The sequence below is a fragment of the Chiloscyllium punctatum genome, chromosome 26 (genome assembly GCF_047496795.1).
Source record: "Chiloscyllium punctatum isolate Juve2018m chromosome 26, sChiPun1.3, whole genome shotgun sequence".
Lineage (NCBI taxonomy): Eukaryota > Metazoa > Chordata > Chondrichthyes > Orectolobiformes > Hemiscylliidae > Chiloscyllium > Chiloscyllium punctatum.
The window spans coordinates 80,361,618-80,376,566 of record NC_092764.1 but is presented as its reverse complement, the minus strand read 5'-3'; the positions used below and the strand labels follow the sequence as shown (position 1 = coordinate 80,376,566).

Below are 14,949 nucleotides of genomic sequence, written 5' to 3'. Positions count from 1 at the left end.
AGAATTGCCTGTCAATTGCTCCAAAGCGCATTTGATGGTACTTTTCAAAATCAGAATCAAAATAATTTGTTGTTTTAATGGTCCAAATATATGCATTCATAAGTATATATTTAGGAAAAATAAAACTGTCCATGTAGTACTCCTGAAATCAAGCAATTGGTGATGAAATAGGAGAACAATAATGTATAACCTATATTCGATTCTCAGGAATGCAAATCTTAGCAGGACTTATACACTTAATGAGGTCCTAGGGAGTGTTGCTGAACAAAGAGACCTTGGAGTGCAGGTTCATAGCTCCTTGAAAATGGAGTCGCAGGTAGATAGGATAGTGAAGGAGGCGTTTGGTATGCTTTCTTTTTTTGGTCAGAATATTGAGTACAGGAGTTGGGAGGTCATGTTGCGGCTGTATAGGACATTGGTTAGGCCACTGTTGGAATATTGCATGCAATTCTGGTCTCCTACCTAGAGTCATAGAGATGTACAGCATGGAAATAGGCCCTTCGGTCCAACCCAGCCATGCCGACCAGATATCCCAACCCAATTTAGTCCCACCTGCCAGAGCCCGGCCCATATCCCTCCAAACCCTTCCTATTCATATACCCATCCACATGCCTCTTAAATGTTGCAATTGTACCAGCCTCCACCACTTCCTCTGGCAGCTCATTCCATACACGTACCACCCTCTGCGTGAAAAAGTTACGCCTTAGGTCTCTTTTATATCTTTCCCCTCTCACCCTAAACCTATGCCCTCTAGTTCTGGACTCCCCGACCCCAGGGAAAAACCTTTGTCTATTTACCCCATCCATGCCCCTCAATTTTGTAAACCTCCATAAGGTCACCCCTCAGCCTCCGACGCTCCAGGGACAACAGTCCCAGCCTGTTCAGCCAATCCGGGTAGCTCACATCCTCCAACCATGGCAACATCCTTGTAAATCTTTTCTGAACCCTTTCAAGTTTCACAACATCTTTCCGATAGGCAGGAGACCAGAATTGCACACAATAATTATGAGGGGCATGGATAGAGTAAATAGGCAAAGTCTTTTCCCTGGGGCGGTGGAGTCCAGAACTAGGTTTAGGGTGAGAGGGGAAAGGTAGAAGAGAGACTTAACGGGCAACTTTTTCACAGAGGGTGGTATGGGTATGGAATGAGCTGCCAGAGGAAGTGGTGGAGGCTGTACAGTTGTAACACTTAAGAGACATTTGGATGGGTATATGAATAGGAAGGGTTTGGAGGGATATGGGCCAGGTGCTAGTAGGTGGGACTAGATTGGGTTGGGATATCTGGTCAGCATGGATGGGTTGGACCAAAGGGTCTGTTTCCATACTGTACATCTCTATGAATAGCGTATCAATGCAGGGTTCCAAGACTCAATAGGGAGCTTTCATCTTCTCACCATCTCCATACCTACTATAGAAGATACCTAGAAACTGCAGAAAAGTCCCCTTTAACCTGGGATACCTGACCAACTGCAAGCTCAAAACACTACTGTTCACTGATGCAATATTGAGAAATGTATTCCCTTTACAGAACATAGTTTCTCAATTGAATCGTATTCAGATATCATTTGCAGCTGTTGACAAAGCAGCTCTAATGAAGTGTTAATTGCCAAGTTTTCTACTGTTTACTGGTAATGGCATTTCAGAGATGCCCTTGGGTTAGTTTCTTTGCTGAAATACTTAACATCTACAGCTGACCATTTTCATAGTTCAGAATACTGTTCGCTTGCAGTAGCTTCACTGACCATTACTGCTTTTACTCTTTGGCAGGGCATCTGACAAAGAAATCAGGGTTTGTCATCCAGCTTTTTTTACCCTTGAAGAGCAAGGAATATGCTTGGCCATGAGATTCCAAATTACAGAGGTATATAATTCTGCTTCAGCAAATGACCCAGAGCTACATGACTGCCAAATTTGAGATGTCTAACCTGGCCAAGCTGACAAACAATAGAACGTGGGGTGGAGAAAAGAAAAAGACTGCAGATGATTGCGTTTTGATACTCCATCCACAGACATGGAGAGATACACTCCAAAAACAAAAGTTGATAACAACAATCTACATACATTATTTCCTTATGTGTACTTTCCTCAATGAGCAACCACAGGCTGGGTTTCGTGACTATCATTGTTAGGGCTTAGCTAGTTCAGAATGTTAACTGGTCAACATTCAGCTGCTTTTAAATTGTACTTATGTCTCAATACCAAACTTTAAAATGGATAAACTTTCAATGTCTTGTATTTAGGTCATGCCTTGTAAATATACCTTGATGTAGCGATCAGGCTACTGGTTAAATCTCCATCCACTCAGCTAACAGTGGTCTGTTGGAAAATGACTGACCAAATGAGAAAAAGGTATATTCTACAAATTGTGTTTATTGGATTATGTGCTAATTGCATGAAGGTAAGTACAGAAACACGAGACAATAATCCAGTTCTCATGAAGATAACCTCGACAGTTTCAGCCTTCTTTTATCTCTATGTAATTAACTCAGTCACTCACTACCAGAAGGATGTGGATGCTTTGACGAAGGTACAGAAAAGGTTTACTAGGATGTTGCCTAGTATGGGAAATTTTAGCTATAAAGAAAGATTCAATAGACTGGGTTTGTTTTCACTGGAATGAGGTTGAGAGGTAACCTGATAGGAGGTTTGTAAGACTGTGAATGGCATGGATAGAGTGGAAAGTATGAGGCTTTTCCCCAGGATGAAGGGGTGAAATTACTATGGGACACACGTTTGGCGAGGGCAGAATACAGCTGTACGAGCAAAGTTTTTCCTGTAAGTGAAGGCACTTTAAGAACAGAAGACGAAAATGTGTTGGTGCAGGCTTGACGGGGGTGAAGGGTCCACTCCTGTGTTTGATTGTTCTTTGTTCTTGTTCGTAGGTGCAGTCTTTACAACAAACAGGGAATGCAAAGTGGAAAACATTTGCAAGTTCCAAACCTAAAATTTCTCTCAGTTTTGTATGTACTGCCAGTTGTCAAGATTTTCGTTTACTTTACTGATGCTTTCCATTAAGACTCGTGCTACTCCCACCCAACAGAATAGTCAATTGTCAACTTATCTGCCATTATTCAAACACAGGTGCTACTGTTTTGAGAACCCAACCACCTCAACATATCCCAGAATGTTTCGAATGCTTTTGAATTTTAGCAACATCAAGATTATGTGATAATAAAAATGATAAAGGAATGGTCACCAAGTGTGACCATTTAAAAGAAAAACTCTATCCCTAAGCAGTTACAAATAGCATCCTTTGTGATTGTTGCCATAATAACGACTCCAGCCTAACCTTCAACTCAAGTGGCAATGGCATCTTTTTTCAACACTTCTCCATCCACCAGTTGAGTCGACCAACCCTAGTGTGGTTTCATTCTCACATAGTCGTAGACGGAAAATCACATTACAGCTACTATACTTGCTACTCTTTCACTGTCCACTCAGGACATACAAAGGATCATTTGCTCTTTCAATTGCTGTAAATGTAATCCCACAGCACTGTCAGGTGAGTTAACTTGCTAGTAACACTCAGTTCTCCAAACCACTAATCCACTGACTGATTTGTTAAGACTGCTCACCTGATATCCGTTAAAGGATGAGGCAGATACGCACTTTAGTTAAGCACGGAGGAAACACTTTTGTCCATTTTTCATTCACGTCAACTAACCTCAACTGAACATGACGCCCTAATCTTGGGATTGTATTTTAGCCCAAGTTAAGTTTACGATCCTAGGAAACAGAGAAGATTGCAGCATGGTTGGGGCGGCACGGTGGCACAGTGGTTAGCACTGCTGCCTCACAGCGCCAGAGACCCGGGTTCAATTCCCACCTCAGGCGACTGACTGTGTGGAGTTTACACATTCCCCCCGTGTCTGCGTGGGTTTCCTCCGGGTGCTCCGGTTTCCTCCCACAGTCCAAAGATGTGCAGGTTAGGTGAATTGGCCATGCTAAATTGCCCGTAGTGTTAGGTATGGGGTAGATGTAGATGTAGGGGTATGGGTGGGTTACGCTTCGGCGGAGCGGTGTAGACTTGTTGGGCCGAAGGGCCTGTTTCCACACTGTAAGTAATCTAATCTAATCTAATCTAATGGTTGGCCAAACCACTCTGAGCCTGCTCCATTAATCATTATGACCATAACTGATCATTGAGTTTAATACCCGCATCCCAACTGCCCCAATAAGCCTTGGCCGTTTTAGCCTCAAGAGCGATATTTGTTTTTGAAAAATGTTTTGGCCTTAAACATTTCGTGGTAATTCCACTGGTTCACCATTCTCAAATCTGGTCATTTCAGGTAATTGATGTCATACGAACATTTTGTAACTATAATTTTATCAAAATTATCATTACAAGCTTCGATTTTGTTTAAAATTTGTATTTTTCAAACAGACTTTTAGATGCATATATGCAGTTTAAAAAAAAATCACCTGAACATGTTAAAATATGAAACCAAATAGAGAAATTCTGAACATTTTAATAAAGCTGCTTTTGATTTAAAGTCCAAATTCGCATAAAATACTCCACAAAGTAACATGCTAACTAACACGAGGCAGACAGACATGAGATTTCTTAGATACAATTTATCAACAGCCTGCACAAACAGCTGAATGCAGAATCACAGCACTTAACATGAACAAACAGACAGGCGGATTAACCAAGTCAGTTGCCAGGATGTGTTGTTAAACTTTCTGGTTTCAGTCCAGCAGCACAATACACTCCAGAATTCTAGAATTGCAAATCTGTAGAATTATTCCAACGATTAAAATTACCCTGCCACTGAATAATGTTGATAACAAGAATTGATTACCACTGTAGCTTTCACAAAATTTCAATTGGCCGTTATACTTACACTCTGTGAATTTCAGGGAGCGGATAACTTTCCTCTGAGGTGTAACACGTTTAATGTGCGGGTGGTCTTCCAGAGTTAATACAGTATCACGTTGTTTCTCCTTAATTTGAACAACCTCGAAGTCACTCGGGTATTCACTGGCAGGATTGTCACGTGGAACAATTCGCCATTCCACCACATCTGTATTTTTCAGTGCACTAGAAATAAATTTGCTCCTGGCTGTGGCAGTGAAGTATCCCTTAAAGGCCACAATGTACTCTGGAATTGAAAATATGGTATAATTAGCTTTTAACATTGGAAATTTAAATATGAGTGACCCCCATTCACAGGTTCATAGATTAGATTAGATTCCCTACAGTGTGGGAGAGGAGAGGTGGGAGGAAGGAAAAGAAAGAGAGAGAGAGAGAGAGACCAGCTGAAGAAAATACAGCAGTCCTCCTCTGCCTGCGGGGGACGCGTTCCAGGACCTAGTGGGAAACCCGAAACCACAGATAGGAGCGAAGCTATTCATTTCAATGGGAAACGTATCTTCCCAGCAGCCTGTTGGTCCCTGCTGCCCTATACAGGTAATGTGTTTGGGTCGTGATAATCCGCAGGTAACTGAAACAACAGAAAATGATTCCACAGATGCAGGGGTCACCCTGTACTGCCAGCACAGGTAAAGGTACCTAAATGGTTCTATGGCCTTTAAGGAACAACAGACTCCAACTGAACTATATGTTTGTTGGGTTTAACTATAAACCTCCAATTTATCACATCCTTAAATGTTTGGTGTGGACTTTTACCAAGCGCAGGTTTACTTTCCTCAATTATGTTTGCAGTCTAAGCAGAATGTTTTTGGTACTCTGGAATGGTTGTGTTGAGCATCTGCCTCCTCAGCAGAACAAAGTACCCAGGAGATCTGAGCAAGGGGAAACCATACAACCTCAAGCCTACAGCACCATTCAACACAATCGCGACTGATCTTAGGCTTCACCTCCACTTTCATCTTCATCCCCACTCTCAATATCCCTCAATTCCCAGAATCTACAACCTAGATTGTTGGAGGGAATCCTGAGGGACAGGATGTACATGTATTTGGAAAGGCAAGGACAGATTCGGGATAGTCAATATGGCTTTGTGCGTGGGAAATCATGTCTCACAAATTTGATTGAGTTTTTTGATGAAGTAACAAAGAGGATTGATGAGGGCAGAGCAGTAGATGTGATCTATATGGACTTCAGTAAGGTGTTCGAAAAGGTTCCCCATGGGAGACTGGTTAGCAAAGTTAGATCTCATGGAATACAGGGAGAACTAGCCATTTGGATACAGAACTGGCTCAAAGGTAGAAGACAGAGGGTGGTGGTGGAGGGTTGTTTTTCAGACTGGAGGCCTGTGACCAGTGGAGTGCCACAAGGATCGGTGCTGGGTCCTCTACTTTTTGTCATTTACATAAATGATTTGGATGCGAGCATTAGAGGTACAGTTAGTAAGTTTGCAGATGACACCAAAGTTGGAGGTGTAGTGGACAGCAAAGAGGGTTACCTCAGATTACAACAGGATCTGGACCAGATGGGCCAATGGGCTGAGAAGTGGCAGATGGAGTTTAGTTCAGATAAATGCGAGGTGCTGCATTTTGGAAAAGCAAATCTTAGCAGGACTTATACACTTCATGGTAAGGTCCTAGGGAGTGTTGCTGAACAAAGAGACCTTGGAGCTCCTTGAAAGTGGAGTCGCAGGTAGAAAGAATAGTGAAGGTGGTGTTTGGTATGCTTTCCTTTACTGGTCAGAGTATTAAATACAGGAAGTTGGGAGGTCATGTTGTGGCTATACAGAACATTGATTAGGCCACTATTGGAATATTGCGTGCAATTCTGGTCTCCTTCCTATCGGAAAGATGTTGTGAAACTTGAAATGGTTCAGAAAAGATTTATAAGGATGTTGCCAGGGTTGGAGGATTTGAGCTACAGGGAGAGGCTGAACAGGCTGGGGCTGTTTTCCCTGGAGCATCGGAGGCTGAGGGGTGACCTTATGGCGGTTTACAAAATTATGAGGGGCATGGATAGGATAAATAGACAAAGTCTTTACCCTGGGGTCGGGGAGTCCAGAACTAGAGGGCATAGGTTTAGGGTGGGAGGGGAAAAGATATAAAAGAGACCTAAGGGGCAACTTTTTCACGCAGAGAGTGGTACGTGTATGGAATGAGCTGCCAGAGGATATGGTGGAGGCTGGTACAATTGCAACATTTGAGGCATTTGGATGGGTATATGAATAGGAAGGGTTTGGAGGGATATGGGCCGGGTGCTGGCAGGTGGGACTAGAGATTGGGTTGGGATATCTGCTCGGCATGGACAGGTTGGACTGAAGGGTCTGTTTCCATACTGTACATCTCCATGACTCTATATACCCTATCTATGCCCCCCATGATTTTATAAACCTCAAGGTCACCCTCAACCTCCAACGCTCCATGGAAAATAGCCCCAACTTACTCAGCCTCTCCCTATAACTCAAATCCACCAATCCTGGAAACATCCTCGTCAATCTTTTCTGAACCCTTTCAAGTTCCACAAAATCCTTCCTATAGCAGGGAGAACTGGATATTCTAAATATTCCAAAAGTGGCCTAGTCAATGTAATGTACAGCCACAACATTACTTCCCAACTCCTATATTCCGTGCACTGACCAAGAAATACCTTCTTCACTATCCTATCTACCTGCAACTCCACTTGGAAAGTACTATGAACTTGCACTCCAAGGTCTCTTTGTTCTGCAACACTCCCCAAGACCTTAGCATTAAAAAGTGTGGAAGTCCTGTCCTGATTTGCCTTTCCAAAATGCAGCACCTCAAAATTTATCTAAATTAACTTTGTGCTCTTCTGACAGCACAACTTTATTCGGAGAGGTTTAGTTCACAAATTTCCACTTATAAATATCCTATATTTAATAAAGCTACACTTGCCCTCATTATACTTTGACTGCCATAATGTTACCTACTCACATACATTATCAACATTTCTTTGCATCCTTCTGACAACTTACATGTCCAATATTGTATCAACGGAAAATGTTCTCTTATTCAAGTTACAGTAGTGAAACCCTAACACTGACCCTTGTAGCACTCCATTAGTCTGAGCCTGCCAACCTCAGAGCACCCAATCTGCCTACACTGCTTAATGTCAATCAACCAATCCTCTATCCATGCCAACAAATTACCCCAACCCCATGAGTTCCTACCTTGCCTGCTGACCTATCAATATGGCCTTACGTTGAAAATGTTTTTTTGGAAATCAAAGTGCACCAAATCTACAGGTGACCCTTTCCCTACCCAACTGTGTACACCTCTAAAAATAAACTGAATTTTTTCATAAAATTATCTTGCCTTTTGTCCAATCATGCAAGGATTTATTTCTCTCTGCCACCCAGCCCGTCCCCACAGCCATGTGGTTTAATAGATTCCAGCATTTCCCCAATGATTGATGGCAGGCTAATTGGTTTGCAATCCTGTGTTTTTTTGTTCCTCTTGAATAGCAAAGTGACATTTCTAAACATAGCCTGCTGGGATTGTTGCAGAGTCTAGGGAAGTTTACCATATCATAGCCAAAGGATCCACATACTTCTGTAGCTATTCCTGCACAAATCTAGGATGTAGGCCATCAGGGTCTGGGGAATTTACAGATTTTTGCAGTTACTATTTACCCCTTCAAACTCCCAGGTTGCTTCGTATTTCTGGTATTCAACTTGTGTTTTCTACTGCGTTTGCTCAATGCCTCCGTTGTTGAGGAAATGGCAGCTTTCCGGTATCTTTTCTGAAGGATCAACATTTACTTTAGCTACTCTCATTCTGTTTATGTATTTGTAAATGCTCTTCGCATTTGTTTTTACATCCCCAGTTAGTTAATTCTATGTTCCCCTTTTATCATCTTTTCTAGCTTCTGAAATAATCCCAAACCTCAGATTTTGCACCATATTAGCCTCTTCTTTTCAAACAAATAAAATCTCGAAAAACAAAATTAGTGATCAGAAGGAACACATCAGATGCAATTAGTGAAGTTTGAAGTGGATGATGTCCTCAGTGGAAATGTTTGTCTATTCAAGACAAATGAGGAGTAGATGGTCAATATGAACTTACAGCAACAAATATTGGAGATGATAGCAGATCAGACAGCATTCATAGAGAGACAGCAAGCTAACATTTAAAGTCTAGATGACTCTTCAACAGCTAATGCAGGAGTTAGGATAGAGATTGTCAGAAGTAAATTTGTGAAAGCAAAGATTACGAAAACAAGAAAACTTGATTCTAACAAGGAAAAGGAAGAACTCAAGATGCTGTACTCTATCCACTTTCAGAAACCTAGACAATAAGTAAGGGTCAGTGGAAGTAATTGGAGGTGTTTGAAATGTAAATGCTAAGACACATGGCAGAATTCTAAATACAGATTATAAGAAATGAAGAGGTATTTCAGATTTTCAGAAATTGCAAGAGCAAAAAGAATTATAAAACATCCCATCCAGAAAAATAAAATGCCAGTTCATTTGATCAGAGTCACACAGATCTCTTTCAGAAGGCAAAGTGATAGGCAGCAGAGAGGGGCCAGCTTGTGTACGCATCTATAATGAACATCACAGTAGTTGCAGACAATTTGTGTTGGATGTATGCCGATAGTACAAGACCGACGAGCATGGCATACTGTGGGAGTAGCAGCTACAAACATTAGCAGGTTATTTACAGCTATACTTTCAATCAACTTTTGTCAACTCTCCCCTCCTAGAAATTAAAACCCACTAAGTGGAACTGGTACAAGAAGGCATAACCTCGAAATTAGGGGGAGCACATTTAGGACTGAATGGGGAAGGAACTTCACCCAGAGTCTTGTGAATTTGTGGAACGAGGCTTCTTTTTTAAAGCTAAGATAGTTTTTTGAACAGTAAAGGAATTAAGGTGAGAGGGCAGGTAAGTGGAATTGAGGCCACAAAAAGATCAGCCATGATTTTATTAAATAGCAGAGTGGGCCTGAAGGGCCAGATGGCTTACTCCTGTTCCTCTTTCTTATCTAAGTAGGTGAGAATCTTGTTGGTGAAAGTAGTCTGGTGATTTTAAAACTTAGCACGGATTTCAATTGTATCGCGATCAGAAACTTGCAGTGTATCTACTGTTGTGAAATTACTAACTAACCATGTTTGTTACACAATTAGCATTTGTATCCCTCATTGATGCAATATATTGATTAGTCAAGCCAAGGTGAAAATTAAAGGCCTCACATCTATTACACTGCCTTTGTTGCATGGGACAACAATTTCTCAATTAACATTCTACCCAACAGTATAACTACTGTTAAGTGATCTGTAAACAATTCTCACCAGCATCTTCTAACATTTGCTATTCCTAAACTCAATCCATGCTGATTGAACTCCATAATTTTCTGAGCAAAGGTGTTCCTCACTAATGTCTTCTTTATTAAGAGGGAAGCTCACAATACTCCAAATGTGTGCTTACCAGAGCCCTTGCAGAGCCTCAGAAGTACATCCCTACTTTTATCTTGGAATCCCTACAGCTTGGAAACAGGCCATTTGGCCCAACAAGCCCACACTTCAAAGAGTATCCCAACCAGACCCATTCCCTACATTTACCCTGACTAATTTAGCCACACAGCCCTAAACACTATGGGCAATTTAGCATGGTCAATTCACTTAACTTGCACATCTTTGGATTGTAGGAGGAAACCCATGCAGACACAGGGAGAACATGCAAACTTCACACAGACAATCAGCAGAGCTGGAATCAAACCCGGGTCCCTAGAGCAGTGAGGCAGCAGTGCTAACCACTGAGCCACCATGCCACTCAAGTTCATTCAAGGCCTCTCAAAATAAATGCATCATTGCATTTGCCTTCCTAACTACTGACTCAACCTGCAAGAGTGGGTGGCACAGTGGTTAGCACTGCTGCCTCGCAGCACCAGAGACCCGGGTTCAATTCCTGCCTCAGGCAACCGTCTGTGTGGAGTTTGCACATTCTCCCCGTGTCTGCGTGGGTTTCCTCCGGGTGCTCCGGTTTCCTCCCACAATCCAAAAATGTGCAGCTCAGGTGAATTGGCCATGCTAAATTGCCCATAGTGTTAGGTGAAGGGGTAAGTGTAGGAGAATGGGTCTGGGTGGGTTATGCTTCGGCGGGTCGGTGTGGATTTGTTGGGCCGAAGGGCCTGTTTCCACACAGTAGGGAATCTAATCTTTACTTTGACAAAATTCTGGACTAGAACTCCGAAGTCTCTGTGCACATCAGACTTCTGAGTTTTCTCCCCATTTAGAAAACAGTCCATGCCTCTCCTCTTCCTACGAAAGTACACGACCTCTCACTTTCCCACATTGTATTCCATATTGTGTTCAGTTCTGGTCGCCTCATTATAGGAAAGCTTTAGAGAGGGTGAAGAACAAATTTACCAGGATGCTGCCTGGATTGGGGGGCATGTCTTATGAAGAAAGGTTGAGGTAGCTAGGGCTTTTCTCATTGGAGCGAAGAACGAGAGGTGACTTGACAGTGGTGTACAAAATGTTGAGAGACATCAACAGAGTTGATAGCCAGAGATTTTTTCCCAGGGCTGAAATGTCTATCATGAGAGGGCATAATTTTAAGGTAATTGGAGGAAGGTTTAGGGGAGATGTCAGAGATAGGTTCTGTATACAGAGAGGGATATGTGCATGGAATACACTACCATTAGTAGAAGAAGAGTCAGATGTATGAGGGACATTTAAGCGACTCTTGGATAGGCACATGGAAGATCGTACAAGGAAGTGTATGCAGGTTAAACTGATCTTACGAGTAGAATAAAAGGTCAGCATAACATTGAGGGCCAAAGGGCCTGTACCATGCTGCTCTATGTTGTATCTGCCACTTTTTGCCCACTCCCCTAATCTGTCCAAATTCTTCTGCAACCTCCCAGCCTCCTAAATGCTACCTGTCCCTCTACCCATCTTTGTAAATGTCAGCAGTTTCTTCACTTAGATAGTTAATGTATAAAGCGAAAAGTCATTGTCCCAACATTGAGCCTTGTGGAACACCACCTGTAACCAGCTGCCATTCTGAGAAGGTCCCTTTTATCCCCACTCTGTTTCCTGTCAGACAGCCAAGCTTCTATCCTTGCCAGCACCTGGCCTCTGACACCATGGGTCCTTGTCTTACTCAGCAACCTCCTGTGTGGCACCTTGTCAAAGGCCTTCTTGAGGTCCATGTACATAACATCCATTTGCTCTCCTTGGTCTAACCGATTTGTTTGTTCCTCAAAAGAATTCTAGCAGATTTATCAGGCATGACTGCCCCTTGATGAAACCATGCTGACTTTGCTGTATTTTATCAAGTATTTACCACTTCCAAGTATTCAGAAATCTCACCCTTCACAATGAATTCCAGGATCTTACCCACAACAGAAGTACAGCTAAGGGTCTGTAATTTTCTATCTTTTGCCTTACTCCTTTTTTAAACAAAGGTGTTACGTTAGCAATTTGCCAGGCCTCCCTGATTCTAACGATTCCTGAAAGATCGCCACTAAAGCTTCCACTATCACTTCAGCTACCTCCCTTCGAACTCTGTGGTGTAGTCCATTTGGTCCAGGTGATTTATACATCCCCGGCCCATTCAGTTTTTCTAGCACCTTCTCCTTGGTGATGACCACTATACTCAGCTCTACCCCCTCACTCTCTTGAATTTTTGGGATATTACTTGTGTCTTTCATTGTGAAGACTGACACAAAGTAATTATTCAGCTCCTTAGCCATTTCTCTGTTCCCATTAATATCTCTCCTGCGTCATTTTCCAACAGCCCAATGTCCTTCTGCCCTTGGTATATCTAAAGAAATTCTTACAGTCCTCCTTTATATTACTGGGTAGCTTACACTCATTTAGGCTTCTCCCTTTTTTTGTTCCCCTCTATTGGTCTTTGTAAGCTTCCCGAACCTCTGGTTTCCCACTGTACTTCACTACTTTATTTGCTTTCTCTTTTGCCTTGATTCTTTCCCTGACTTCTCTAGTTAGCCACTGTGCACCTATAATATTCATTATCCAGCCTTGGTCATGGAGCAATTAAATATAAATTATTTTGCCACTCATAATTTTGATCTACCTTTGCCTGAATGCATGAAGCATCCACAACATGATTTCTAAATTTTATTTTCTTTTTTTAAAAGTGATTATCATTTGCACAGATGTTCCTCTTTAAGTCTTGCCTAACAGTAATTGTGCATCAGTGAGTAGCGGGTCAAAGTGAACACTGGCCCCTTAGAAAAATGAATCTGGGGAGATAGCTACAGCAAGCAAGGGAATGGCAGAAGAGATAAACAGATATTTTAGATCAGTCTTTACTGTCGAAGATACCTTGAACATCCCATTAATACTAAAGAAAAAGATCAAGGGGTTAAAAGAGGTGAGAATTAACAACCATCACACTCACTAGAGAAGAGCTATAGGCAGAAGTTGTTTTCCCTGGAGCGTCAGAGGCTAAGGGGTAACCTTATAGAGGCTTATAAAATGATAAGGCACATGGATAGGGTAAATAGACAAGGCGTTTTCCCCAGAGGTGGGGTAGTCAAGAACTAGAGGGCATAAGTTTAGGGAGAGAGGGGAAAGATTTAAAAAGGGATCTAAGGGACAACTTTTTCACACAGAGGGTGATAAGTGTATGGAATGAGCTGCCAGAGGAAGTGGAGGAGTTTGGTACAATTACAACATTTTAAAGGCATCTGGGTGGGCAAAAACCACTAACTGTAGGCCGATTAGTCTAACATGTAAAATTGGAAAAATGTTACAATCATGAACAAAGTAATAGCAGAGCATTTAATTGGAGGCAGTTCTCTCGGATGATCCCCCCTGTAAGGAGGGATTGTCTTATGTGAAAAGGTTAAACAGGACAGGACTCTTCTCACTGGAGTTAGAAGACTGAAAGGTGCACTCATTGAAAAATATAAAATCCTTAAGGCATTTGACGGGCTAAATTCTGAGAGGTTGTAAGAGTCTAAGACCAGAGGGCATAGTTTCAGAATAAAAAGGACCCACATTTAAGACTGAGATGAGGAAGAATTTATTCCCTTAGGAGGGTGGAGTGTCTTAGTTCTCTGCGACAAATTCCTTGTATATATTTAAGAATGAGATAAATTCTTGATCAGTAGGGGAACTAGAGGACCATAAAAGACATGTCTTTCAGAAGCCCAAGCCCTAGCCTCCCAAAGCAAATGATAAACATTATCATAAATGCACCACTGCTATTTTGCTAAAAGTTAAGTGCTGGTCTAAGCCAAGAACATCTCGAGTAGTCCTCCCATCAAATTCCATTCATTAGCTGAATTTCTAATTTTAGCCAAATGCCCCACTTTAAAAACAACCTAAACTCAAATATAAAACACATTTCAAATACCAGCATCCAATCTAAACTTTTGGTCAGCCCTTCAATCAGCTTAAATGAGTCTAGAATTCTTCCGATAGATACACCCTGCCTTTCACTGCACAACCACAAGGGATGGTTTTAAACTCTCACACTGACTCCAAACTAAAAATAATAAAGCCTTCAATCTTCCAAACAGCAAATGATAGAAATTATACTTGTATTCCTGTGTGGTCCTTTGCACTGCAAATGAATCCATTTTAGAAATCAAAGGATGACCAAGAACTTTTTTAAAACAAAGACAATGAAGGAGTACAAGAGACATGAAAAATCAGAATAGTTTTAATTTCTTAAGTGAAAAGGAAAAGCTTAGCAAGATTATTTATGAGCCTTTCAATGCAGAGAATGAAGAAACAAGAGAATGAGATAACAGCAGTTTTAGACAAATAACTATCTTCACAGTAAACGGTAACAGGACACTTGGTAAATTACAACATCCAACACTGTAGGGATATAGCGCTTGAAAAATCTGATATCAAGGTGAAACTTGTAGATAAGACAGTGAACCAGTGCACACTTGGACTTTTCAAAAAGAACTCCACAAAGTGCCACACAATGATTAGATTCCAAATTAAATGAGATTAGATTCCCTACAGTATGGAAACTTGTTTGGTCCAACAAATCCACAATGACAAGACAAAAAAATTAGGAAGATGAATTGAGTAAAAACAAACACACAGAGGTCGAAGGAGTGGATGAGAA

General features: G+C 41.6%; 1 protein-coding gene across 2 annotated transcripts in view; it reads right to left on the bottom strand.

Annotated features, from left to right (window-relative positions):
- The window catches only part of mbtps1 (membrane-bound transcription factor peptidase, site 1), a 120,185-nt gene that overhangs the window by 78,798 nt on the left and 26,438 nt on the right, over positions 1 to 14,949 (bottom strand). For both annotated transcript variants that reach the window (XM_072547796.1, XM_072547797.1), the window contains exon 3: positions 4,845 to 5,102. In XM_072547796.1, coding sequence (XP_072403897.1) covers positions 4,845 to 5,102 — 258 coding nt within the window. The remainder of the gene's footprint in view (positions 1 to 4,844; positions 5,103 to 14,949) is intronic.